At 44.3% G+C, this 25,710-nt stretch overlaps 3 protein-coding genes across 4 annotated transcripts in view; 2 read left to right on the top strand and 1 right to left on the bottom strand.

The window, feature by feature from the left end:
* Positions 1–25,710, top strand: part of LOC117811230 (NACHT, LRR and PYD domains-containing protein 3-like) — a 574,987-nt gene that overhangs the window by 90,881 nt on the left and 458,396 nt on the right.
* On the top strand, positions 9,914–19,653 carry mea1 (male-enhanced antigen 1). Its single transcript, XM_034681428.1, has 4 exons — positions 9,914–10,088; positions 13,932–14,296; positions 14,376–14,484; positions 16,050–19,653. Exons 2-4 carry the CDS (start codon positions 13,943–13,945, stop codon positions 16,229–16,231), a joined length of 645 nt encoding a protein of 214 aa, XP_034537319.1. The 5' UTR covers positions 9,914–10,088; positions 13,932–13,942; the 3' UTR covers positions 16,232–19,653.
* Positions 19,643–25,710, bottom strand: part of ppp2r5d (protein phosphatase 2, regulatory subunit B', delta) — a 32,368-nt gene continuing 26,300 nt past the window's right edge. For both annotated transcript variants that reach the window (XM_034681398.1, XM_034681399.1), the window contains one exon: positions 19,643–24,962. In XM_034681398.1, the coding sequence (XP_034537289.1) occupies positions 24,825–24,962 (138 nt within the window). In that variant the 3' untranslated portion in view covers positions 19,643–24,824. The remainder of the gene's footprint in view (positions 24,963–25,710) is intronic.

Consider the following 25,710-nt stretch of genomic DNA (forward strand, 5'->3'; position numbering starts at 1 on the left):
CCTCATCACTTACTTTAACTCTGCCTGTCCCATTAAAGTTACTAACCATAGACCTTTCTGGAGTCCCTGAGCTCCCTTGTCTCGTAGGTTCCTCTGAGCTGCCGTAGACGTCCTCCTGCTGTGGACGATCTGGACTCCAGCTGATCCGGACATGCTGGACTCCAGCGGCAACAGCTTCTACGACTCGTCTCATCACTATCACCTCTCTCTCTTACTCCCCTCTATCTGTCTTTCCAGACCCAACTCGGTCGAGGCATGATGGCTGTCTAACATGAGTCTGGTCCTGCTCGAGGTTTCTGCCTGTTAAAAGGAAGTTTGTCCTCTCCACTGTAACTAGCTAAATACTGTGAGGTGTAATGCTCATGGTGGATGAAGGTGGGGTCAGACTGAGTATTATCCTGTCTTGAAGTTGGGTCTCTGTTCATAATTTGACATAGAGTGGTCTAGACCTCCTATGTTTGTAAAAGCATCTTGAGATAACGTTTGTTGTGATTTGGCGCTATACAAATAAAGATTGATTGATTGATTGATTGATATCAATAAACTGCAAACTAAGGTCAAATCAAAAATTGGGTTTCTGTACAGAATGCGGTCTTCCTTCACATTCTCTGCTAGAATGACCCTGATTAAAATGACAGTTCTTCCCATGTTGGATTATGGTGACACCATCTACCGTTCTGCCTCCAAATCTGCTCTGCAAAAGCTGGACTCTCTCTATCACTCTGCCATACGTTTCACCACAAATGCCCATTTCAGAACTCACCACTGCACTTTATACTCCTCTGTGAACTGGCCATCCTTACACACCCGCCGTGAAATACACTGGTACATGCTCATATACAAAACTATCCTTGGACTGTCACCTCTGTATCTATGTAGCCTGTTACAACCTGCACCTTCCACTTATAACACACGTTCAGCCGACCTGATCCTGCTGAAAATCCCCAAAACACATTCAGTCAACGCTCAGTCATCATTTCAGTCTGCTGTGCCCACAGACTGGAACAATTTACAGAAAACTTTAAAACCGGTCCACTACATCTCAAAACCAGCCTTCAGGAACTCTCTCATGGACTCCCTTAAACACACCTGCACCTGCTTTTAATCCTTTTTAATCCTGGACTCCTGCTGACACTGTTCGTTGTTTCTCTGTTCTGTCCCGTCATGTTTAACTTGTCTTTTATGTTTTTACCCTTGTGTTTGTTTCATTACTGTTATCTCTGACCCTTTAGCCCTCAAAAGGCTGTGTTTTTTGCCTGGTCGTCACTGGAAATAAGAATTTGTTCTTAATGAGCTGTCTGGTTAAATAAAGGTTAAATGAATAAAAATAAACAGACTCAGTCTGATCTCATCTTAATCCACCATGAGAAGAGCACTTTGCAGCATTTAGCAAGTTACAGTGGCAAGGACAAACTTCCTTTAACAGGCAGAAACCTCCAGCAGGACCAGACTCATGTTAGACACACATCTGCTGAGACCGTGTTGGTGAGAGGGATAGAGGGAGATCTGGTAAGACGGATAGTAGTAGTTGTAGCTGTTACAGCAAGCAGCAAGCCATCTACAGCAGCAACTCAGAGGAACCTATGAGACAAGGGAGCTCAGGGTCTTAAAATGTGACTGATGGATCAAAGGGAGCAGACCGTCATCCATCTGATAGGCGCAGCAGCTTCTAGCAGCCTCTAGAAACACAACTCAAACAGTTGATTTCAATGTAATGAAACACCAGAGACGTCTGTCACAGACAGTTATCCAGTGTTTAAGCATTTACCCAATCATCTCTGAAGTCTCCTCGTTGCCAGCCTGAATGTGCTTCAGAAGCATCATCTTAAATCCATGAAGCAGCCAGTGGTGGTGGGGCACGGTGTGGGCTCAGCTGCAGGGGAGAGATGTGTGGGAGCAGTGCTGGAGTTAATGAACACAGATGTGAACTGTTGACTGATTGCTCTCCTCTGCTCTGCAGCAGCATGCTGGACCAGGCAGAGAGGCAGAGACAGCATGAGGAGCGAGACCGGGCTCCTGCTGAGGAGAACTAAGTTATAGCCTCTGACACTAGAAGTGTGTTTCTGTAGAGATGAATAAATAAGATCTTTATGATAACCGATGTAACCTGTAGGCATAGTCTCATGATGCACAGCCATATTGGATTAATTGACTCTGCACAAACTCATTCTGATACCAAACATTAACAACACCATGTAACTTAAAGACATGAGTGTCCCTCTATGCCTCAAACTCACACCTTAATATACTGGATGAGACTGAACAGTTTCCTCTAGTGGCCTACATGAGAGCGTCACTGGATTTGGAGGGACCAGTGTCTCGTGAATTCAGAATAACTGGATTATTTTTCTCATATGAACTCAAAATGCTTCAGTAATGTTGATCTTCAGTTGTGTAGATTACTCTGTTGTAGTCTACAGTCTCTGGGTCTTTAACCGATCCCGACTTCTCTCTCCGTTCTGTCTCTATTCTCTGCAACCAACATCCAGAGTCAAAGACAGTAAAGAACAGCAGAGTCTTTAGTCTCCGGCTTCCCAACAACAGGCAAAAACTAATAGATCTCACATTTTACTAACAAGCCCTTAATCCAGATTAACTGGACCTGATGCATCATTTATAACACACTCAATAAAACAGCAACATGATGGTTCTGCATGTTGAAGTTTCCGGGTGTTGAAGTTGTGAATATACTCTGTAACATGGACATTGTTTTTCATCTTGCAGGTGTCAGAATAAATGACAGAACAGTATTCTTCCTGCAGAGCGCCTCCCTGTGACTCAGACGTGGTTTAATGACAGACTGCAGGCTAACAGGCTCTGACACGCTGGCACAATAGAGAGCATGTTTTCAGCATCTGGAGTTAGAGAGATGGGTTTACACTGTTAACCCTCACAGGTCAGTCTGCGGCTCATGTCTGACTCTGAAAATATAGATTCAAATGTTGTAAAGTCACTGATCAGTCATGTGATTCCCTCATTGACTATCTCATTAGTTGTACATTTGCTCCTCTTTAGTAGAACAGAGACAGAAGCTTTTTGGGGTGCAGGAAAAATGCGCCCCAATCTGATTACACACTACCACCCAAAAGATGGTAACAGAGGGAAACATCCATGAATTGACACATAAAGAGCTTGGCTCCTTCAAAACAGCGCTCAGGCATAGATGGGTGACGTCACGGATACTACGTCCATTATTTATACTCTCTGTGGTCTAACACGAGTCTGGTCCTGCTGGAGGTTTCTGCCTGTTAAAGGAAGTTTGTCCTTGCCACTGTAACTTGCTAAATGCTGCAAAGTGCTCTGCTCATGGTGGACTAAGATGAGATCAGACTGAGTCCTGTCTGTAAGATGGGACTGGATCTTATCCTGTCTTGATGTTGGGTCTTTGTTAATAATAGAACATAGAGTACGGTCTAGACCTGCTCTGTTTGGAAAGAGTCTGAGGAGAACATTTGTTGTGATTTGGTGCTTTATAAATCAAGATTGATTGATTTTCTTGATTGATTTTCTTGATTGATGGATTGATGGATTGATTTTCTTGATTGATTGATTGATTGATTGATTGATTTTCTTGATTGATTGATTGATTGATTGATTGATTGATTGATTGATTGATTGATTGATTGATTTTCTTGATTGATTGATTGATTGATTGATTTCTTGACTTCTTGACTTCTTGATTGATTTTCTCGATTGATGGATTGATTGATTGATAGATTGATTGATTGATTGATTGATTGATTGATTGATTGATTGATTGATTGATTGATTGATTGATTGATTGATTGATTGATTGATGGATTGATTGATTGATTGATTGATTGATTGATTGGTGGATTGATGGATTGATTGATGGATTGATTGATTGATGGATTGATCCTTGTGCCTGACTTAATGTCCAGGGCCCGTATGCACGTCAAGTCGTTACACAAATGGGACTGTTAGTCTTAACGTACTGTTATGGAACGGCCCATTTGGCCGTAGCGTTAGCCGCATGTACGACTGCAGATAATTGGCCAATTAACTAATTGCACCTCAAAAGCCAGGCTGGTGCAAAACGTCATAGAAGATCAAGAAGAAATGGACATTTTATCAGAAGAATATAGAATGAACAAACAAGTCAATCCTCAAAGAGAACAAACAAGGAGAAAGGGAAAGTCTGGCTTCAGATCTTGAACCGGGTAAATGCGTGTGGTGTTTCTGAGCGCTCAGTAGAAGACCGAAGAAATAAAATCAGCAACATGAAAGCGGTTTTGTTCAACAAGCACCGCCACCAACGTGGTCCAGGTGGAGGACCACCTGTCCCCCCATAGAAGGATGAGGACTTGTTAACAGAGTTGTTTGGGAAGGATTCACTTCACGGTGTTGCTGGTAGGTTACCTAAGAAGAATTATGTAGTGTCTCCTAAATCTAAATTTGCTGTATATTTCGACATCGTCACACTTCTCCAAAGGATTCGTGCGATCCCTAAATATCTGTTGTCTTTGCATATTTGGTCTTAAACAGTTACACATAAGCATGATGGCCGCCTGTTTTCATCGCTACTGGCTGGACGTGCATAAGGGCCTAGGTTGATATTCTCTGGTCAGCCTGAGACGGTGCTGACACATGTCGCTGCTCTCCCTGTGTAAACATGAGCATTGACTAGAACGGTAAAGTAGCGGCGGTGCAGTTGAATACAACAAGGAGCATCCTGTGTCAATTGGAGGCTACTATTCAGAATCAATCAATCAATCTTTATTTGTATAGCGCCAAATCACAACAAACATATCAAGACTCTTTTACAAACAGAGCAGGTCTAGACCACTCTATGTTCTATTATTAACAAAGACCCAACATCAAGACAGGATAAAGGTGTATTTGGACCAAGAGTTCCGGGGTCTTTTAGCCCCCAGAACTACTTTACCCTGAACTAAAAGGTTCCTGTGTCCCCATTGTTGTCTGCGTTTCAACCGTGGGTTTCTGCCCGTGCAGAAACATCGAGCAGGACCAGACTCATGTTAGACACACATCTGCCTCGACCGAGTTGGTGAATCAATGAAATCATTTCTCAGTTAACATTTTCCTCCTAAAGTCCCACCATGAGCACTTGTATCTGCTGCGACATACGTTGCTTCGTGTAGCATTATCAGCTGACATTAGAGAGAGCAGCTCACAGCGCTAACACGCTACTGCTGACTGACACCCGTTCACTCGTACTGGACTTACATTTGAAGTGTTCTCCTTCAGCCCTGCCCTGATAAATAAGCAGTCTGCAGGTTGGAGAGGCTGATGTAGGATTTGGCTTGTAGAGAGAGAGAACCATGCAGAGCTCCAGGTTTGTAAAATATTATCAGAGTTCATCATGTTCCTGAGAACTGGACTTCACAGAGACCAGCAGAGTGCGTCCTGTTTGGAGATGATTCTGAGTCTGTGTGTTTTGGCTGAAATGGTTCCAGGAGATTCGGGGATAAGAGAAACCATGTGTCTGTTCTCTGGGATTAATTCCTCTGGAGCAGATAGAAAAATAAAAGCCCATCTGGGTTACATTCAGAGGTGATTTATTCCTCAGACTGCATTGTCCCACCCTGTTTTACAGCAGGAGAGAGCATTACATCAGAGTTCAACTTTCTGACCACGTGTGACATAACTGGATCCTCTGAATCTTAATACCACACGTTTTCACAGAGTTAAACCAGGATGATCCTGATTTATGAGTCTCATTCCTCGTGTGTTTCATCATCATGGCGGGGGAATCTACCCAGATGTGTCTCCTCCTGTTTGAGGAACCTTAAAGGGACAGGGTCATGTGTGTGTTTGAGGTGTGGCTGTATTGAGTGTGTTATCTCAGCTCAGTCTTCAGCAGCTCACACAGTGTATGCTGATGAGGTGACCATGGTGTGGACCATGGAGAGAGCTGAACTCTTCCTCTGAGGACGCTCTAACATTCAGCTTCTTTCTGATGTAATTTCTGAAAAGTGAAGAAAGCGGGTCAAACAGCAGTGTTCAGTGAGGCTGAACTCCATATGAGAGCCAGCTGTATGTGAGCCGCTGGTCTCCTCTGATTCAGAAAGGTCCTGAAGTCCTGTTTTTACCAAGTCCCAGTCCTGACAGCAGGAGGTCTCTGGGTTCATGGGCTCACAGTTTACACACCTGCTCCACCAGGTAACTCTGGATCTCTGCTGCTCTCCAGGTAGAGAAGACGTTTCTCTCCTCTCTCTGGTTCTTCCTCTCTGGTTCTTAAAGGAGTCCTCTTGTATCCTCAGTAAACAGCTTGTCATCGTCTGTTAGGATGACTCAGGTTTTAGTTTGGCTATATTTTTTGTCTCATTTAAAGCCTGCAGACCTGAACAGCTGATCAGAGCTCTACACACATATGTGCTCTGTCAATGGGCACATAAAAGAGGTGAGCTGACCCTGTCTGCAGAGGATGATAATCTATCTTCTGTTCTGGTTCTCCTGACGGTTCCTCAACAAAGGGGCCAGGCTGACCGGGATCCTCTGTGTGTGATACACATGCTCCCAACATGCAGGCCTGCTGGTCGTACCTAAAGTCTCTAAAAGTAGTATGGGAGGTAGAACCTTCAGTTATCAGACCCCTCTCCTTTGGAATCATCTACCAGTCAGGGTCTGGGAGGATAGTTAGAGCTGGATCAGGCTTGGACCAGCTCTTAGTTATGCTGCTATAGGCTTAGACTGCCGGGGGAAATGGCGCACTGACACACTGAGATCCTAGCTCACCCCCTTCCCCCCAACCCCCTCATCACTTACTTTAACTCTCCCTGTCCCATTAAAGTTACTAACCATAGACCTTTCTGGAGTCCCTGAGCTCCCTTGTCTCGTAGGTTCCTCTGAGCTGCCGTAGACGTCCTCCTGCTGTGGACGTTCCAGACTCCAGCTGATACGGACGTGCTGGACTCCAGCGGCAACAGCTTCTACTACTCCTTTAATCACTATCACCTCTCCCTCTCTCTCTTATTCTCCTCTATCCCTCTTTCCAGACCCAACTCGGTCCAGGCAGATTGCTGTCTAACATGAGTCTGGTTCTGCTCGAGGTTTCTGCCTGTTAAAGGAAGTTTGTCCTCTCCGCTGTAACTAGCTACTGTGAGGTGCAATGCTCATGGTGGATTAAGGTGGGGTCAGACTGAGTCTTATCCTGTCTTGGTGTTGGGTCTCTGTTCATAATTTGACATAGAGTGGTCTAGACGTGCTCTGTTTGTAGAAGAGTCTTAAGATAACATTTGTTGTGATTTGGCGCTATACAAATAAAGATTGATTGATTGATCATGAAGAGGAAAGCTTACTCTGAGGAAAGTTATGATTCATGTATTGGTTTTCCTTTTAGGTGCTCTTAGTTTAGTTTCCTGATAAAGAGATGTGAGGTGTTTCATGTGATTTGGCGCTATACAAATAAGGATTGATTGATTGATTGATTGATTGATTGATTGATTGATTGATTGATTGATTGATTGATTGATTGATTGATTGATGAGAAGTACCTCATACAACCAAAAACTATCCCTTTAAAATAATCCTCCCTGAGTGTGTCCCGTGGTGTCAGATAAGATTTGTCAGTGAGATGTTCAAACTGGATGAGCTCTGAATCCTTTAAGTTGAAACATGTGTTTTGTTCTTTTTGTCTGGTTCTTGAAACCTTTAGGTTGAAGGAGGGAAACTTCAACAGTTTAAAGTGTTTTTCATTTTGATCCACCCTTGATCTTTGTCTTTACTTCTGTTATATACTGGTGCTGATATCTAAAGCAGCAGACTGCTTATCAGTATTAACTCCTGATAATCAATAACTACAAAGACAATAATCATGTTGACACACTTGGATCTGGATATAATGACAGTGTGTATAAGAAGGATCTAATAAAAGCACAGACAGCATGTGACAAAGGTCATCATCACATATTTAAACACACCTCTGACCTCGCTCTGTGGAAAACATCACAGACTCCATGATGTGATGTAAAGTATAATAACACAGGGAGGACTTACTGCAGAGACAAATACCAGCTTCAACATGAGGAGATGAGATGAGCAGAGAGTAAACCAGGGTCTGAGACATGCTGTCACAATGGGGATATCAAATCTCCTGACACTGTAATATCACAAAGTCCACAATGTATTTATCGTGACATTAAAAAAAAGGAGAAGACTTCCAAAAGAGAAGTGAGGCTGTTAACGCTTCCTTCAGTCTTTTCTCCATCACCTTTACTCCTTTCTTAATTCATGACAAGAGGAAATCATCTCTCAGTCCTAAACTTAAACTGTGAATTTGGTCTTTAGCTGTGTTTTGCTGTTGTTAAAGTAACTGCAGGGTGAGAGCTGCTGTCTCTGCTTCTGCACCTGCTGCTGAACCTTCATTTAGTCTGTTAGCCCCCCCTACAGGCGAGACTGTAACACACAGGTGCAATAACAGGGGATGTGATATGAGACACACAAACACACACACACACACACACACACACACACACACACACACACACACACACACACACACACACACACACACACACACACACACACACTTTAGGATTGTGTGAGGATACCACATAGCCAAAGGAACCTTCCAGAAAGAGAAAAACTAGAGACAGGTATACGGAAACTCGGCTTGTAAAAAAAACTTTAAATATGTTTTATACATTTCATAAAATACTTTATGAATATACTTTTTTTTAAGTTATATTTTGGGGCTTTTTGGCCTGTTTTGATAGAACAGCTGAAGAGAGACAGGAAATGTGGGGAGTAGAGAGTGGGGGAACACATGCAGGAAATGGTCAACCGGCCTCGAATCGAGCCGGCAACCCCTGCGACGGGGACTGTAGCCTCTGTATGTGGGGCGCTTAGACCGCTAGGCCACCAGCGCCCCTATAAATATTTTTAAAAGCAAATTTAAGACCTACCTCTTAGTATCGCTTTTAACTGCGTTTTATTCTTATAACAGTTATATTTCAACTGATTTCTTTATTTATTATCTTGTTCAAATTTCTGTCACTTTTTTAGTTAATTTCTTTATTTCTGTATTTCTTTATTTATTATCTAGTTCAAATTTTTGTCACTTTTTATTTAATTCATTTTATTTTATTTATGTATTTATTTATGTACATTTTATCTAGTTACAATTTAGTCACTTTTTATTTATTTATTTATGTATTATCTAGTTCAAATTTAGTCACTTATTTAATAAATAAATAAATAAACTTATTTATTTATTTATTTATTTATGCATTTATTTATTTATTTATTTATTTATTTTCTTATTATCTAGTTCAAATTTTAGTCACTTTTATTCATTTTATTTATGTATTTATTTATTTATTTATTTATGTGTTATCTAGTTCAAATTTTAGTCACTTTTTATATATTTCTTTTAATTTATTTATTTATTTATTTATTTATTTATTTTAAGTGTAGCATCTTAATATCTGTTAATGGTTTAATATCTTAGTGTTTTATTATCTTAGAAATGTATTTTATTTTGGTGAGTTTAATTTCCTGTGTTGAGTTTAACATCTTATGTTTCCTCGAGCGTTTCCTCAGTTCGTTCAGCAACTTATTTATTTATTTGTTTTATTTTCATTATTATTATTATTATTATTATTATTATTATTATTATTATTATTATTATTATTATAATTATTATTGTCGTTGCATATATTGTGTTCTTAACCTTCGGATTGTGGGGTGGGTTTGGAGTCGGGGCTGGGGTTGGGATTAGTTTGGGGGGTCTTTTTATTTTCATTTTTATATATATATTTTTTAAATGCATGTATTCTATTTGAAGTTGTTTTTATGTACAGCACTTTGTGATACAATGTCCTTGTATGAAAAGCTCTTTATAAATAAAGTCTGATTGACTGATAATGTCCGCCATTAGTCTTCACATTTAAACGTAAACATAACCTAAACAGTAGGTGACGGTACGTGCAGTAACGGTGTTTGTCAGTCTCGAACAGAAGCACACGAAGAAGAAACGACGTCAGTTTTGTTGGTGCGTCGTGACGTACTCGGAAGTGTCAACCGCAGCTGCAGCTAGCAGCGGCTAACGGCTAACTGCAGCGACTTGAAGCTTCGCGCAGACAGACAGGCAGACAGACAGACAGGTAAGGATGGACACACCTCGGGGGGGTTTCTTTGTCTCCTGGTTGACGTGAAGTAAGACTCAGCAGCAGAAGAAGAAAGAGTTTGATAACAGAGCACACAGCGAGAGGTGTCAGAGGCTAGCTTCATTAGCTGCTAGCTGCTCCAGATGTTCTGCACCACCACCATCCTCTTCCTCATCCTCTTCATCGTCCCCTTTACCGTCCTCTTTATCGTGTCCCTGCCGACAGTCAGCCTCTGCATGAGGGGAGTAGACCTGACTACCTCCAGGTTACCTGTGTGGTTCAACAGAAGCCGCTCTGTGCAGCTGTGTGGTCTCAGGACTCATTAACACTTGTCAGGAGTTCCAGTTTGGGTTCTGTTTCCTACAGGTCCTCATGCTTGTGACTGTTCTCACAGGCCGACCCGAGGACGCCCCTCAGACCCGAGTCTTCCTCAGCTTCATCAGCTCTGTAGTGAACCTCTCTGACTCAGTCTGTCTTAAACAGAGCCAGCTCCTGGGATGTGTCTGCTCCCTGCCATCAGTCTGATCAGCCGTGTGCTCAGCTCGGAGCCTTCATGAGATCTGTGTTCTGATGGACTCGCAGTGTGGATGTAATCTGGGTGTCTCCAGCAGAGCAGAGCTTATAGTGGTCTGAAACAGAGTCCCAGTGGAGTGAAACAGCCCCATGACATAAACAGCCCCATGACATAAACAGCTGATGCCTGACACAGTGATGTGACTGTGGGGGGCGGTGCTGCTGCACTCCTCAGCTGGGGCCCTCAGTCTCTGGGAGGGTCCAGAGGTACACTGTATGGAATTCAGGTGTTTCAGTCAGGTCCCGTCTCTCCAGTGAAGGTTGATCTTTATGCTTCTGCACACTGAGACATGTCACACGATGCTCTGCTTCCAACTCTCAGATGACCAACATGACTGAGTCAGAATCAGAAATACTTTATTTATCCCAGAAGGAAATTCAGTCATTACAGCTGCTCTATACACAATAAGTAAGAATATCAAATAATATTAACAGAAGAAGTAATTAATAAGATATAAATACAAATACAGTTAAATAAAAGTTTGTACAGAAGACAGAATAAGCTCTGTAGAAAATAAATACATGGTTGAAGTCCCCGGAGATCAGGAAGAGGGCAGTCTGGTGGTCTGTCTGGAGATCAGGAAGAGGGCACTCTGGTGGTCTGTCTGGAGATCAGGAAGAGGGCACTCTGGTGGTCTGTCTGGAGATCAGGAAGAGGGCACTCTGGTGGTCTGTCTGGAGATCAGGAAGAGGGCACTCTGGTGGTCTGTCTGGAGTCTTGCTATGGCAGCGTTGAAATCGTTGGACGTCGTAGTCGGGTTGGCAGAGGGGGGATGTAAACAGCTACCAGTATGACATGTGTATCCTGATGCAGCCACGTTTCCGTGAAGCACACAGTGCTACATTCCTGAAACTCCGTCTGACTCCTGGCTAGTCCTGTTAGCTCCTCCATCTTAGTATCCAGAGATCTCACGTCGCCCATGATGAGAGAGGAGAGACACGGCTTCTATCTCCTCTCCATGAACTTCTGTCTCCTTATACCAGCTCTCCTCTTCGTAGCTCTGTCCCTCCTCTGCCTCTATACGTCCTTAACATCCAGCGGCCCGAGCCGATGAGCCGGCCGGCTTCAGCTCAACCAGGTGAGCATGAGTACAAACAAAACAAAGCGGGGTTGCCGGGCAACAGTAATGCGAGTAAAAGTTAAAGTTGGTGATTTCATCTTGAAAAACAGTCCACAACTCTCACCAACGAAAGGTCAAAAGAGGTCACAACTTCAACAAACTGTCAGAGAAATATCTGACTCAGCTTGATGAAGAAAGAGAAGAAAAATCAGAAAGAAGAATGAACGAAGAGGAGCCCATGGACCCACACAGAGCCCTGACCCCAACCTCATCCAGCACCTTTGGAACAGAGATTGTGAGCCAGGCCGTCTCGTCCAGCATCAGGGCTCGACATCATAAACGCTCTACAGGATGAACGGGCACACATTCCCACAGAGACACTCCAACACCTGTGGAAAACCTTCAAGAAGAGGGGACGCTGTTAGAGCTGCAGGAGGGGACCAACTAGAGTTACCACCTTGGGTTTGTGAAAAAAAGGGACGCTCGACCAATTGTTTGGGGCGGAGGGCTCGGCCACTATGACCAGTTCAGACTGACCAAATGAACAACAAATCCTGACATAGGACACTGGTAAGCTCTGCCGCTGTGATCTGGTCTTCTTCTGGTGAACCTTTTATGGTCATAAAAGTTGCAATGGCTGCCTGTGTTGTTTGTTTGATTCCACAGCTTGATGCTTTTTTGTTTTCAAGCTCTGACAGTGTCGCCCAGTCAGGATTGTAACTAGTATATGTTTTATTCACACTCTGACAGTGTCGCCCAGTCAGGATTGTAACTAGTATATGGTTTATTCACACTCTGACAATGTCACCAGTCAGGATTGTAACTAGTATATGGTTTATTCACACTCTGACAGTGTCACCCAGTCAGGATTGTAACTAGTATATGGTTTATTCACACTCTGACAGTGTCACCCAGTCAGGATTGTAACTAGTATATGGTTTATTCACACTCTGACAATGTCACCAGTCAGGATTGTAACTAGTATATGGTTTATTCAAACTCTGACAGTGTCACCCAGTCAGGATTGTAACTAGTATATGGTTTATTCACACTCTGACAGTGTCACCCAGTCAGGATTGTAACTAGTATATGGTTTATTCACACTCTGACAGTGTTGTCCAGTCAGGATTGTAACTAGTATATGTTTTATTCACACTCTGACAGTGTCGTCCAGTCAGGATTGTAACTAGTATATGGTTTATTCACACTCTGACAGTGTCACCCAGTCAGGATTGTAACTAGTATATGGTTTATTCACACTCTGACAGTGTCACCCAGTCAGGATTGTAACTAGTATATGGTTTATTCAAACTCTGACAGTGTCACTCAGTCAGGATTGTAACTAGTATATAGTTTATTCACACTCTGACAGTGTCGTCCAGTCAGGATTGTAACTAGTATATGTTTTTTTTCGTGCTGGTGTCTTGCATGTATTTGCTCCATCTTCTTCCTCGTCAGTCGTTTTCTTCCAATTTCAAATGGAGACACCAAAAGTTGTTGAAAAGAAGACCTCAGCGCGGAGTACGTCCGTCAGTTCAGCTTGCTGTCTCTCTTTGGTCAAGTTTCCCTCCCTGCTTGAGCCGCTTTGAGTGCTCGGGCGCGCGTGTGACGTACGCATCGACGGGAAGAAAACAGAGACAACTTTAAATAGCCGCAGAAGCACAGGGGACCTTTCTAGACTACAGAACAAAGGACTCTAGGACCATCTGTCTGTCCATAACGTGTATTTGACTCAGAAAGCTGTTTCTCACTCTGTGTTTTATTTGACTGGAAAGCAGAGAGACACAAAGGAAGCAAAGGTGGGCAGCACTGAGCAAAACCAGCCCCCGAGTGTCTGTTTTAGTTACCAGTACCTCCCTCCAGAGGGACAGGGAGGGGTGGACATTATCAGGGAGGAGGAGTATATGGTATATGGTTTACTAGTATATGGTAAACCATATACCATATCCTTATGATCTCTGGCTCTCTAATACCCTGTCCGCTCTGGTTGTGCTCTCACATGAGGAACATCAGGATCATTGATGAGAGAGTAGAAGAGTCAGAGTGTGCTGAATGGGCTGCTGCTGCTGAGAGGAGCTTTAAAGTTTCTGTTAACATCAAACTGAAGACACTGTTGATTTCATCACTCATTCATCTGATGATTACCCCCCCCCCCCTTTCTCTCTCTCTCTCTCTCTCTCTCTCTCTCTCTCTCTCACTCTCTCAGTTTGTCTGTGGATGGAAGTGTGCAGCTCAGCGATGGGACCGGAGAGAGTCTTACCGAACTCTGAGGATGAGCTTGGGGAGGATGAGCGTCCGGCTGACGGAGTGCTGCTGCCGGTGTGGAGTGGAGGAGAGGCAGGGGATGAGGAGGAGGAGGAGGAAGGGGGAGGAGAAATGGTGCTGGATGGAGATGGGGAGGAGGAGGAGGAGGAGGTGAACAATGGAGGATATTATTACCAGCCTCTGAACCAGGAGCCTGACGGGGTTCAGAGCAGCGAGCAGCTCGGGGAGGAGGGGGAGGAGAGAGGGGAGGAGGAGGCGGCGGCCTCCCACACAGAGCAGCTGCAGCAGGTGCAGCAGAGGATAGAGGTGAGTTCTGAAGAACAGCAGCTGACTCACTCACCTGATGCTCTCTCTCTGACTACACCTGTGTGTCCCTCTGCTGCAGGTGATGGGTCTCCATCTCCCTGAAGCTCCTTCTGCAGACAGCGAGGACGAGGAGGACGCTGATGGTGCAGCGGCCCAGAGAAGCCGAGCCTCCATCCCTATGGACGCAGGTTAGACCTCCACAGTCCCCCACAGGCTCCTGTATCAATCAATCTTTATTTATATAGTACCAAATCCCAACAAACGTTCTCCTCAGACTCTTTCCAAACAGAGCAGGTCTAGACTGTACTCTATGTTCTATTATTAACAAAGACCTAACATCAAGACAGGACAAAGGTGCATTTGGACCAAGAGTTCCGGGGTCTTTTAGCCCCCAGAGCTACGCCCTGAACTAAAAGGTTCCTGTGCCCCTATTGTTGTCTGAAGTCCCGGGTAGATTGTGCAAATCAGGCAAGTGACGTATGGAGAAAAAATAAGTAACTGCACTACACCACCAGACCAGTAGAGGGCAGTAAAACAAAGAGGAATGCCATTCATCACAGATGACACCATAGAAGCAGACGGACAGGCAGGTATCATTATGAGCAACACAACAGTTAGCCTGTTAGCATGAAGAGACTCAGCTGGTCTGTTTTAGATGGTGCTATATTTCATCACAGATGGATTCACTGAATCAACACGTGAGAGGAGATAAGCGCGAGTAGCAAAGACGTTTCAACACGACTTTAAAATCCTTTTGAACTCAAAAAGCCGTGGCAGAGATCGACCGGTGTTTTGGTTTAAACAGCGACCCTGTTAACTGGAGACTTTCAGCCGGATGCATCCCTCATAAACGTCTTTAGACCATCATTAAATATCTGATGAGGATATTTTGAAATCTTAATAAAAACTAAACTAGTTTGCATTCCCAGGAACTCCCTCTGTGTTTCAACAGCTGTGTAAACTCCACAAACACTGACACGTTCAGCTGAAGGTCTCCAGTTTACAGGGTCACTTTTAAAACCGGAACACCGGGAGAGATGCATTCACGGTGGGCTGAGAGAAGACTACTGTTACAAGCTGCTAAATCAAGAGAATCACAGCTTCTTCTTTTGAAAAGTACACACACATACAAAAAAGATAGAACAGATAAAAACTAATGAAAGAAAGAGAAATCAAGAGAATCACAGATGTGTGTGATGTTATTGTGGACGGAGGGAGGAATAAAAACACTGAGGTTAATCTACCAATCAGACACGTTCAGCATTGCAGGCCCCGCCCCCCGAAAGTCTCGGGACCTTTGAAAAGTACTACCCCCCCCCAAGCAGGGGCTTTTTAGGGGGGAGATTATCTACCCCTGAACTAAATTTAGACCCTGGGTCCACCAGTCGAAACACACGTAGTTCAGGGGTAAAGTTCCTGCGGTGGAAAAACGAAGTAATGCAGCAAACATCAGCATCCAGACCAGCAGTCATTCACATGTTAAACATCACTTATGGTGTCGTTTCAGATCTCTCAGTCCTGCTCCTCTCGTGTTTTATCGTGTTCTCATGTTTATCTGATCTGAGCGTCTGAAACGATGATCCTCCTCTCTGTCTTCATCCTGTATGTGAAAATCTAAATGTGAAGGAGGAGTGTGAATCTCTAACAGAGAAACAGAGAAACCATGTCCCTCAGATTCAAAGATTCAGGAGAAAGTATAATCTCAAAGTGTCCTTCCTGTCCACTGACATCACTTCCTGTTCTCTCCCCACAGACCACGTGGAGCTGGTGAAGAGGACGATGGCTGCCATCGCGCTGCCGTCTCTCGGGGTGCCGTCATGGGCCAGAGAGATCTCAGACGACCAGTGGACGGACATGGTCCAGACCACGCTGCAGACGCGGCAGAGTGCCACCGCCCTGCGCCTCCCACGCAAGAACAACCTCAACGGACCATGAACGCACCATGACCATCTGAACCCCCTTCTGCTTACCCTGATTTAACAACAAGGCTTCAACAACTTCTGCTGACCCTGAACACACCACTACAGATTTTAAAAATCACCTGTCCCTGAACTCATCACAGCAATTTAACACTTCCTTTTGGCCCTTGAACACACCACCAAAGCCTCCACAACCTATGCTGACCCTGAATGCACCACCACAGCTTCAACAGCGTCTACATCTTTGAACTAGATCATAATTGTTCTGTGTTCTTTTGGCCCTTGAACGCACCACCACAGCCTCCATAACCAATGCTGACCCTGAACGCACCACCATAGCTTCAACAGCGTCATCATAACTGATCTGTGTTCTTTTGGCCCTTGAACGCAACACCATAGCCTCCACAACCTATGCTGACCATGAACGCACCACCATAGCTTCAACAGCATCTACGTCTATGAACCTCATCATAACTGATCTGTGTTCTTTTGGCCCTTGAACGCACCACCACAGCTCCTAGCTTTCTTCTCCCAGACGCTCCTCGGAGCCGCTGACGGACGGACGATGGAACCGGATGAAGGTGACTTTTAAAATGAAGTGAACACTCGAACGAGTCCGAGCTTTTTGTTGTGATGAGCAGGTGAACCTGTCGTTTCTTTAGTTCCATTAGAAGATTAAAGTGTAAGAGTTCTGACCTCTGTGTAATGAATCCCTCAGTTGAGTCTGTCAGGTGCAAACAGGGACATGACATTTGTTTAAACTTGGATCAACTTTATTTAAAGTTTAAAGTCCTGACAGAAAGTTTGATGAGTAAGATCCAGAGGTAAAGATCTTTAGTTCCAGTCACCACGTATTCATCTAAACACCAGATTACATCTGTAGCTACACAGGAAACAAGCTTTTACAGCTTTTACTTCCTCTTCACAGCTGTTTAGTTTAGTCTCAGACTCAGCTCTATTTCTCCCAGAGAGATGACAAAGTCTTCAGTCACTGTCAGCTGCAACATGTCAGTGATCTGAGGATGTTAAACACAACTTCACGTTAATGAAGAGTAACAGAGAAAGTTTATACTGCTGTCCTCACCGAGCTGCATCTCTGTCATCTCCGTCCTTAATAACACGAGTCTTTACAGCTGAGGACGGGTTTAAAGCTCCTCTGAGGAACTCTTGATCTGTGTTGATTTTAGCGCCCCCTGTGGGCAAAGATCTTTTCTTTTTTGGGCTTTTTTTTGCCTTTAATGAGAGGACAGCTGAAGAGAGACAGGAAGCATGGGGAGGACAGAGCGGGGCAAATAGTCGACCAGACGGGAGTCGAACCGGTGACCTCTGCGACTCTGTAGCCTCTATACGTGGGGCGCTTAGACCGCTAGGCGACCAGCGCCCCCAAAGTTGTATTTCCAAACAACAAATGTGTCCTGCTGTCTATATAACAGTTCAACATGTCACTCATCTGGTCTGGTACCGCCTCCCCTCAAAGCGGCACCTGGAGTTATAAACATTTAGAAACGGTCAATCATGTTGCTGATTGTTTGCTTCTATAGCTCAAACAGAAACTTCAGTATCAATTTCAATCTGTTCCACAACCAATCATAACTCCTCACAGGAGCTTTAATGATCACATTTAAAGCTTTTGGACCCTGAGGAGACTTAAAGCTCCTGTGAGGAGTTTTTAGCTGTTTGAGAAACAGACTGAACTCAACACTGATGTCATTTAATGACCTGGAGAAGCAAACCATTAAATAGAGAAGTGACTCTGTTTATTATTGATGTCTAAAACTACAGGAGGGGGGTCGGAGCCAGACCACATGGCAGCCTTCGTTTTTAGAATCCCCATGGCAATGGTTTCTGATGAGTGACGCGTTTGAGAGCTCAAATAAAGCAGCGGGAGATTATTCAGAAAAGACTGCAAACGTTCCTCACTGGAGCTTTAAATGAGCAACTTCAATATCCAACACAGTGTGGGAAATTTGTAATTCAGTGTTTTATTTTCTGTCTGTGAACACAACGTGCATTTCCACCAAGAGTTCCGGTGTCTTTTAGCCCCCAGAACTACTTTACCCCGAACTAAAAGGTTCCTGTGCCCCCATTGTTGTCTGCGTTTCGACTGTGGGCTGAAGTCCCGGGTAGATTGTGTAAATCAGGCCAGTGACATATGGAGAAAAAAAAGTAAATGCACTACACCACCAGACCAGTAGAGGGCAGTACAACAAAGAGGAATGCCATTCATCACAGATGACACCATAGAAGCAGACGGACAGGCAGGTATCATCATGAGCAACACAACAGTTAGCCTGTTAGCATGAAGAGACTCAGCTGGTCTGTTTTAGATGGTGCTATATTTCATCACAGATGGATTCACTGAATCAACACGTGAGAGGAGATAAGCACGAGTAGCAAAGACGTTTCAACACGGCTTTAAAATCCTTTTGAACTCAAAAAGCCGTGGCAGAGATCGGCCGGTGTTTTGGTTTAAACAGCGACCCTGTTAACTGGAGACTCTCAGCCGGATGCATCCCTCATAAACGTCTTTAGACGATCATTAAATATCTGATGAGGATATTTTGAAATCTTAATAAAAACTAAACTAGTTTGCATTCCCAGGAACTCCCTCTGTGTTTCAACAGCTGTGTAAACTCCACAAACACTGACACGTTCAGCTGAAGGTCTCCAGTTTACAGGGTCACTTTTAAAACCATAACACCAGGAGAAAGGCATTCACGGTGTGCTGAGAGAAGACTACTGTTACAAGCTGCTAAATCAAGAGAATCCCAGCTTCTTCTTTTGAAAAGTACACACACATACAAAAAAGATAGAACAAATAAAAACTAATGAAAGAAAGAGAAATCAAGAGAATCACAGATGTGTGTGATGTTATTGTGGACGGAGGGCGGAATAAAAACACTGAGGTTAATCTACCAATCAGACACGTTCAGCATTGCAGGCCCCGCCCTCCGAAAGTCCCGGGACCTTTGAAAAGTACTACCCCCCTAGCAGGGGCTTTTTAGGGGGGAGATTATCTACCCCTGAACTAAATTTAGACCCTGGGTCCACCGGTCGAAACACACGTAGTTTCGGTTCCTAAAGTTCAGAGTTGATGTTCTAACTTCTTCAGCCTCTTCAGACTGTCGGTGCAGGACGTGATGAGAAGTGATAGTCTGACAGTAAACCGGATCGTTGTTTTCAGATGTTTAGAAGAGTTTGACTTTGTGTAAATGTTTGTTCTCAGTCACATGATGAACCCGTAACAGAAGAGTAATCCTTAATGAAGCCCTGATGTGTCTGTGGTCTGTAGTGAGGAAGAAGTCACATTCCACCTTAAAGCCTTGGATTGAAATGTTCCTCTTGTTTTTAATGATTTCTGAAATGTTTCATTTGTACATGAACGTGTGTGTGTGTGTGTGTGTGTATGTATAAAACACAAGATGTCTGATTGTCAAACATGTCCTCTTTATTTCTTTTGATTTTGTTCTGTACATACATCAGCATCTGTACAAAATCAGACTTTCATACTATGTACTGCTCTAACTAATTAAAGTACAACATATGTACAAGATGACGAGAAGCAGCGCTCAGGTGTTCCTCCTCCTCCTCCTCCTCCTCCTCCTCCTCCTCCTCCTCCTCGCAGCATTTAGGAAAATAAATTCATTACAATCTGGTCTCTTGTAAAGGTCTCCACCCTCCTCGTCGTCAGGTCTCAGGTCCGGTTTTAGCTTCAGGAGCGGCAGAAAGTTAGTCTGCGGCTCACAGAGGTGTACGATGCTGACAAACTAATCTGAAACCAGCAGAGAGCAAACCTTTAGTTTGGTAGTACCCCTCCTCTGGTTTGTAGTGATGCAGACCTGAATCACCTGAGAGACACCAACATAGATCAACAACAACAAACATGGTGCTGCCAACAACTCATGATTTTAAAACTCTTGTCTTTACTCTTTAAAACTGTAAACTTCTCTTGTGTGAGCGGTAGAGTGGGTGTGACCTGTCGGATGGGGAGGAGACATCTCTCCACACACACATCTACACACTGATACTTTTAAATAAGTGTGACTCCACAGTTTGTAGATGTTCCTTAATGAAGGGCCGATTGTTCATGTGGAGCACAGAGGAAACATACGATCAGCCACGCAGAAGATGTGGAATATATTTCAAGAAATTAAACTAGTTAAAGGAAAACAAAGTATGGCACAGACTAACGCCTGGATTATAAAATGTGTTGATGGTTGCAGAGATAAAATTTGAATTATTAATTGTAATGGATCCGCACTAACTTTGAACTTTCATGTCATAAATAAATTCACATCTGAATGTTTAAATTTTGAATTTTAAATGTTTGAAGTTCAAGTTGAAGAAGAGCAAAGACTGAGTATTGAAATGATGTTTCATGATAAATATCTGATTATCAGTCAGTACAGAAACAACAAACACCTGGAGGAACATCTCCTACTACTGAGGTCAATGATCAACAGGTGAGTCACATGACTGAGTCTAAAACCTCCGGAGAGGGAAAGAAGAGGTTCAGCACTCTGTGAGAGACTGCGCGAGCAAACAGCTCAACAGGTTGATTGTGTTTATGTGAAATGCACTGATCAATATTTTCAGGGTCATATCAAAAGGAATTGAGATTTTATGAAGCTACAAAGATGTATAAATCCCACCAATGAGTGGACTTTGAACACATCATGGTTAGATTACTGTAATCCCCTCTTATCAGGCTGCCCCAATAAGTCTCTGAAGACTCTTCAGCTAGTTCAAAACACTGCAGCTCGAGTATTGACTAAAACCAGCAAGAGAGAGCACATCTCATCAGTGTTAGCTTCTCTACACTGACTCCCCATAAAATGTAGACTAGAATTTAAAATCCTTCTTCTGACCTACAAAGCTCTTAATGATCAGACACCTTCATATCTTAAAGAGCTCATAGTGCCCTATTACCCCTCTAGAACTCTACGCTCCCAACATGCAGGCCTGCTGGTCCTACCTAAAGTCTCTAAAAGTAGTATGGGAGGTAGAACCTTCAGTTATCAGGCCCCCCTCCTTTGGAATCATCTACCAGTCAGGGTCTGGGAGGCAGACACCCTCTCTACTTTTAAGAGTAGGCTTCAAACTTTCCTTTTTGATAAAGCTTATAGTTAGAGCTGGATCAGGCTTGGACCAGCTCTTAGTTATGCTGCTATAGGCTTAGACTGCCGGGGGATCTGGCACACTGACACACTGGGATCCTAGCTCACCCCCTTCCCCCCAACCCCCTCATCACTTACTTTAACTCTCCCTGTCCCATTAAAGTTACTAACCATAGACCTTTCTGGAGTCCCTGAGCTCCCTTGTCTTGTAGGTTCCTCTGAGCTGCCGTAGACGTCCTCCTGCTACTACTCCTTTCATAACTATCACCGCTCCCTCTCTCTCTTATTCTCCTCTGTCCCTCTTTCCAGACCAAACTGGGTCGAGGCAGATGGCTGTCTAACATGAGTCTGGTTCTGCTCGAGGTTTCTGCCTGTTAAAGGAAGTTTGTCCTCTCCACTGTAACTAGCTAAATACTGTGAGGTGCAATGCTCATGGTGGATTAAGGTGGGGTCAGACTGAGTCTTATCCTGTCTTGGTGTTGGGTCTCTGTTCATAATTTGACATAGAGTGGTCTAGACCTGCTCTGTTTGTAAAAGAGTCTTGAGATAACGTTTGTTGTGATTTGGCGCTATACAAATAAAGATTGATTGATTGATCATGAAGAGGAAAGCTTACTCTGAGGAAAGTTATGATTCATGTATTGTTTTTCCTTTCAGGTGCTCTTAGTTTAGTTTCCTGATAAAGAGATGTGAGGTGTTTCATTATGGGATGTTTTTGTGACGTGAAATGTTTAAAGAAACCATGAAATTAAAGACATTTAAAATCTGGAGACACATTGAAATGAATAACATCCTCCTGTCTCAGTACATTTGAGGTCACTCAGTTCTTCAGACACTCTGAGCAGCATCTGTTCAGCTCTCTGTGACTCTGAGCTCCAGCAGCTCCTTCAGATTAAATCATCTTCAGGATCTTTAAAAAAGATAAATTCCAAAGAAAGAAGAATACAAAGAACAGATTAGATCAGGTAATCCAGTTTGAGTTTTATCTCAATCAAACACTCCTTTTGTTCTGTTGGACAATTCTGAGCAGGACTGGAAGAACTCTGAGCTAAAAATCTGGGTTACCCTGGTTCAGGCTGGATTACAGGAACTAAAGGTGAGAAAACTTTCAAGTTAGTCACCTTACATGGTTACGATGGTACTGATCCATTAGACGTCTTTAAAACACATGTACTTGAGCTGATTCTGTTCTTAAAGTGACACAGTAGATACAGCACTAAGCCCTGAACAGCATCATAAACCACAGAGTATTCTAAAAACTGAGATTCTTTCAGTTTGTGTGGATTTTGGCGCCCCCTGTGGACTAAGTGCGCAGCATGTAGTCCAGTTTAGAGCTCTAGGTATCTGGATTTGGTGATTTTAAATAGTCTGTATGTTGATAAGGTTGATCTAATCCAACTTGTCTTTTACTCCTTTCCGCCCGAGGCAGTTTCAGGGCCGGTTCAGAGCCAGCGCTCAAATGAGAACCGTTTTTTTCTGTGTTTCGACTGTGAGTGAACCGGCTCCCGGTCGGGAGGACTGGTTCCAGAGCAGCTTCAACTCTTTGCTGGTCTAGAACCGTGAACCGCTTACGTCAGGGGCGAGGGGCGGGGTTAGCGTGGTCAAAAACACAAACCAAACGTGTTTCCTCCATTGTCCTGCAGTGAAAATATCAAAGAGACTAATGGATTCAAGGCAGAGCAGCGGTCGGCCAAGGAGACAAGTTGCCATCTGTGTTGTTGTGAAGGAAAGTTCACGCTAGTGCTGCTGGGAAAAGTGGTCACGTAACGTCATGACGTGTCTCTTCCACGGTCTCGAGCGGGTGGGAAAACAAACGGGTGCCGTGTTGGTTCATAACTTGAACCAGCTCTGAACCAGCGCGAGCACCAGCCCGGAAATACAACCCGGTTCACGTTGGTCGAAAGAGGTATTTGACAAACCAGGACTAAAGTAAACTGGATTACCTGATCCTGGACAGACAGAACAGTGAACGTCCAAATCAGGACCCTTCTGATCAAGACCTAACCTTTTGTAGAACCTAACCCTGGAGCTACCAGTCTGAACCAATCCCAGCTTGAGTCTGGGGAGAACTAACCACAGGAAGTCACAGTTTGAAACAAAAGGGGAAAAAAAAGGAGAAAAACCAGCATTGAAACCTGTCGAGTCTGGACGGGGAGAGACCTGGACCAGCATAGATCTGTTGTGCTGACACAGCTAAACATTCAGACCCGAAGCTCCTCCTACTGTTTGCATAATCTCCCTCCACTCCTTCATCGTGTTGACCTTTGACCCGACGAGACGCGACTACATACGCAAACATTCAGATCCACAAAATAACAAAAACACTGAAGCAGCTTCTGACAGGAAGTGATTCCTCGTGCGAGCAACTCTCATTGGTTTAAACACCATGACATCATCAAACACGTAAATAAAACAACAACAAAGAAGAATCTTGCTGATTGGACGACTACATTCAAGTGTCTCTGTGTCATCATCATCATCATCGTCATCATCATCATCATCATCATCATCATCATCATCATCATCATCATCATACACAGTCTGTCCGAAGCTGCTTCAGCCTCCAGTCCACCTCAGGTCCATGCTGACAGGTGATTGGTCAGTTCAAGTGACAGGGGGTGGGACTTTAGAGTTGGGAGGACTGAGCCAGGCAGTGAACTATCAGGTGGTGTGTTCAGGTCATAGAAGAGACGCAATGTGTGAGAGCTTTTTTTTCCACTGCATGATGTGGATCATCACAGACCCTGATCCGTCAGGGTTCAGGGTTCTGGATTCTGCGTTGGATTTTGACTTAGTGTAGTTGATGAAAACAAAGATGTCAGCTGCTGAGAGCCATGTCACTGTTTCCTCTCAAAAAGATGAGATTCAGTGACGCAGAGTCAGGTGATCAAACAGGCTGTGTCTCTCTGTCACTGTTCACAGCAGTCAGCTGATTCTGCTGCTGAGCGGCTGAACGAGGATCAAACATGGAAACACCACATCTGGACGGAGGCTCAAACAGAAAAAATGACTAAATGTTCAATTCAGACGCCTCCGGGACACAAAGCAGACTCAGAACCGGACCATCCAGCAGTTTCTAGTCACTGCAGTGGAAAAGGCCTCCTCGTGATGCATTCAGGGACCTCTCCGGGCTCTGGGGTCACGGAGCTGGTCCCAGCGGTGTTGGTGGAGAACAGACAGCAGCAGGTGTTTGCAGGTGGAGGTGTTTGAGGTGTTAGTGCAACATGAAGCTGATGATGTCATCGTCACATGACCGCTGAAACACTGAGACAGCACGTGGGACAGACGGAGCTCCTACAGTGTCCTACATGTGATTGGCCACCAGGGGTCAGAGGTGAGGAGGTTTGGTTTCTTTGTTTTCTTTTGAACGTAGCATCGGCTCCGTCCTGGTCTGACCCCAGACCAGTTTCTCCACGACAGTTTGGAAATCCTCCCCAGAGAGATGCACAGGAGGGGGGCGGAGTCAGGCTCAGAGGGGGCCATCCCCCCCGGTCAGAGAGCCTCCTGGTTGGCTGTCAGGTACTCCTCGGCTCTCTTGTGAGCCTCCAACGCTTTGATGGTGTAGACATCCTGTGGCAGCTCCGACTTCCTCCTCATCAGGACCTTGTCCTTCTTCAGATCCTTCATACCCTGAGGACACAAAATCAGAGGTGGTTACAGTGAAACACAAAGGAAACACAGAGGAGACACAGAGGAGACTCAGAGGAGACTCCAAGGAGACTCAGAGGAGAATAAAAGGAGACTCAGATGAGACTCAGAGGAGACTCAGGGGAGACTCAGGGGAGAGTCAGAGGAGACTAAAAGGAGACTCAGAGGAGACTCAGAGGAGACTCAGAGGAGAGTCAGAGGAGACTCAGATGCGAATAAAAGGAGACTCAGAGGAGACTCAGAGGAGACTCAGAGGAGACTCAGAGGAGAGTCAGAGGAGACTCAGATGCGAATAAAAGGAGACTCAGAGGAGAGTCAGAGGAGACTCAGAGGAGAATAAAAGGAGACTCAGAGGAGAATAAAAGGAGACTCAGAGGAGACTCAGAGGAGAATAAAAGGAGACTCAGAGGAGACTGAGAGGAGAGTCAGAGGAGACTCAGAGGAGAATAAAAGGAGACTCAGAGGAGAGTCAGAGGAGACTCAGAGGAGAATAAAAGGAGACTCAGAGGAGAGTCAGAGGAGACTCAGAGGAGAATAAAAGGAGACTCAGAGGAGAGTCAGAGGAGACTCAGAGGAGAATAAAAGGAGACTCAGAGGAGACTCAGAGGAGACTCAGAGGAGAATAAAAGGAGAATAAAAGGAGACTCAGAGGAGACTCAGAGGAGACTCAGAGGAGAATAAAAGGAGACTCAGATGAGAGTCAGATGAGACTCAGGGGAGACTCAGAGGA

This window comes from Notolabrus celidotus, chromosome 4, assembly GCF_009762535.1.
Source record: "Notolabrus celidotus isolate fNotCel1 chromosome 4, fNotCel1.pri, whole genome shotgun sequence".
NCBI classification, from domain to species: domain Eukaryota; kingdom Metazoa; phylum Chordata; class Actinopteri; order Labriformes; family Labridae; genus Notolabrus; species Notolabrus celidotus.

Excerpts from the sequence above, each read along its gene's own strand:
- mea1 (XM_034681428.1), top strand. The coding sequence starts at position 13,943 with ATGGAAGTGTGCAGCTCAGCGATGGGACCGGAGAGAGTCTTACCGAAC. Across the intron at positions 14,297-14,375 it reads AGGTGCAGCAGAGGATAGAG|GTGATGGGTCTCCATCTCCC; the intron begins GTGAGTTCTGAA and ends CCTCTGCTGCAG. Across the intron at positions 14,485-16,049 it reads CTCCATCCCTATGGACGCAG|ACCACGTGGAGCTGGTGAAG; the intron begins GTTAGACCTCCA and ends CTCTCCCCACAG.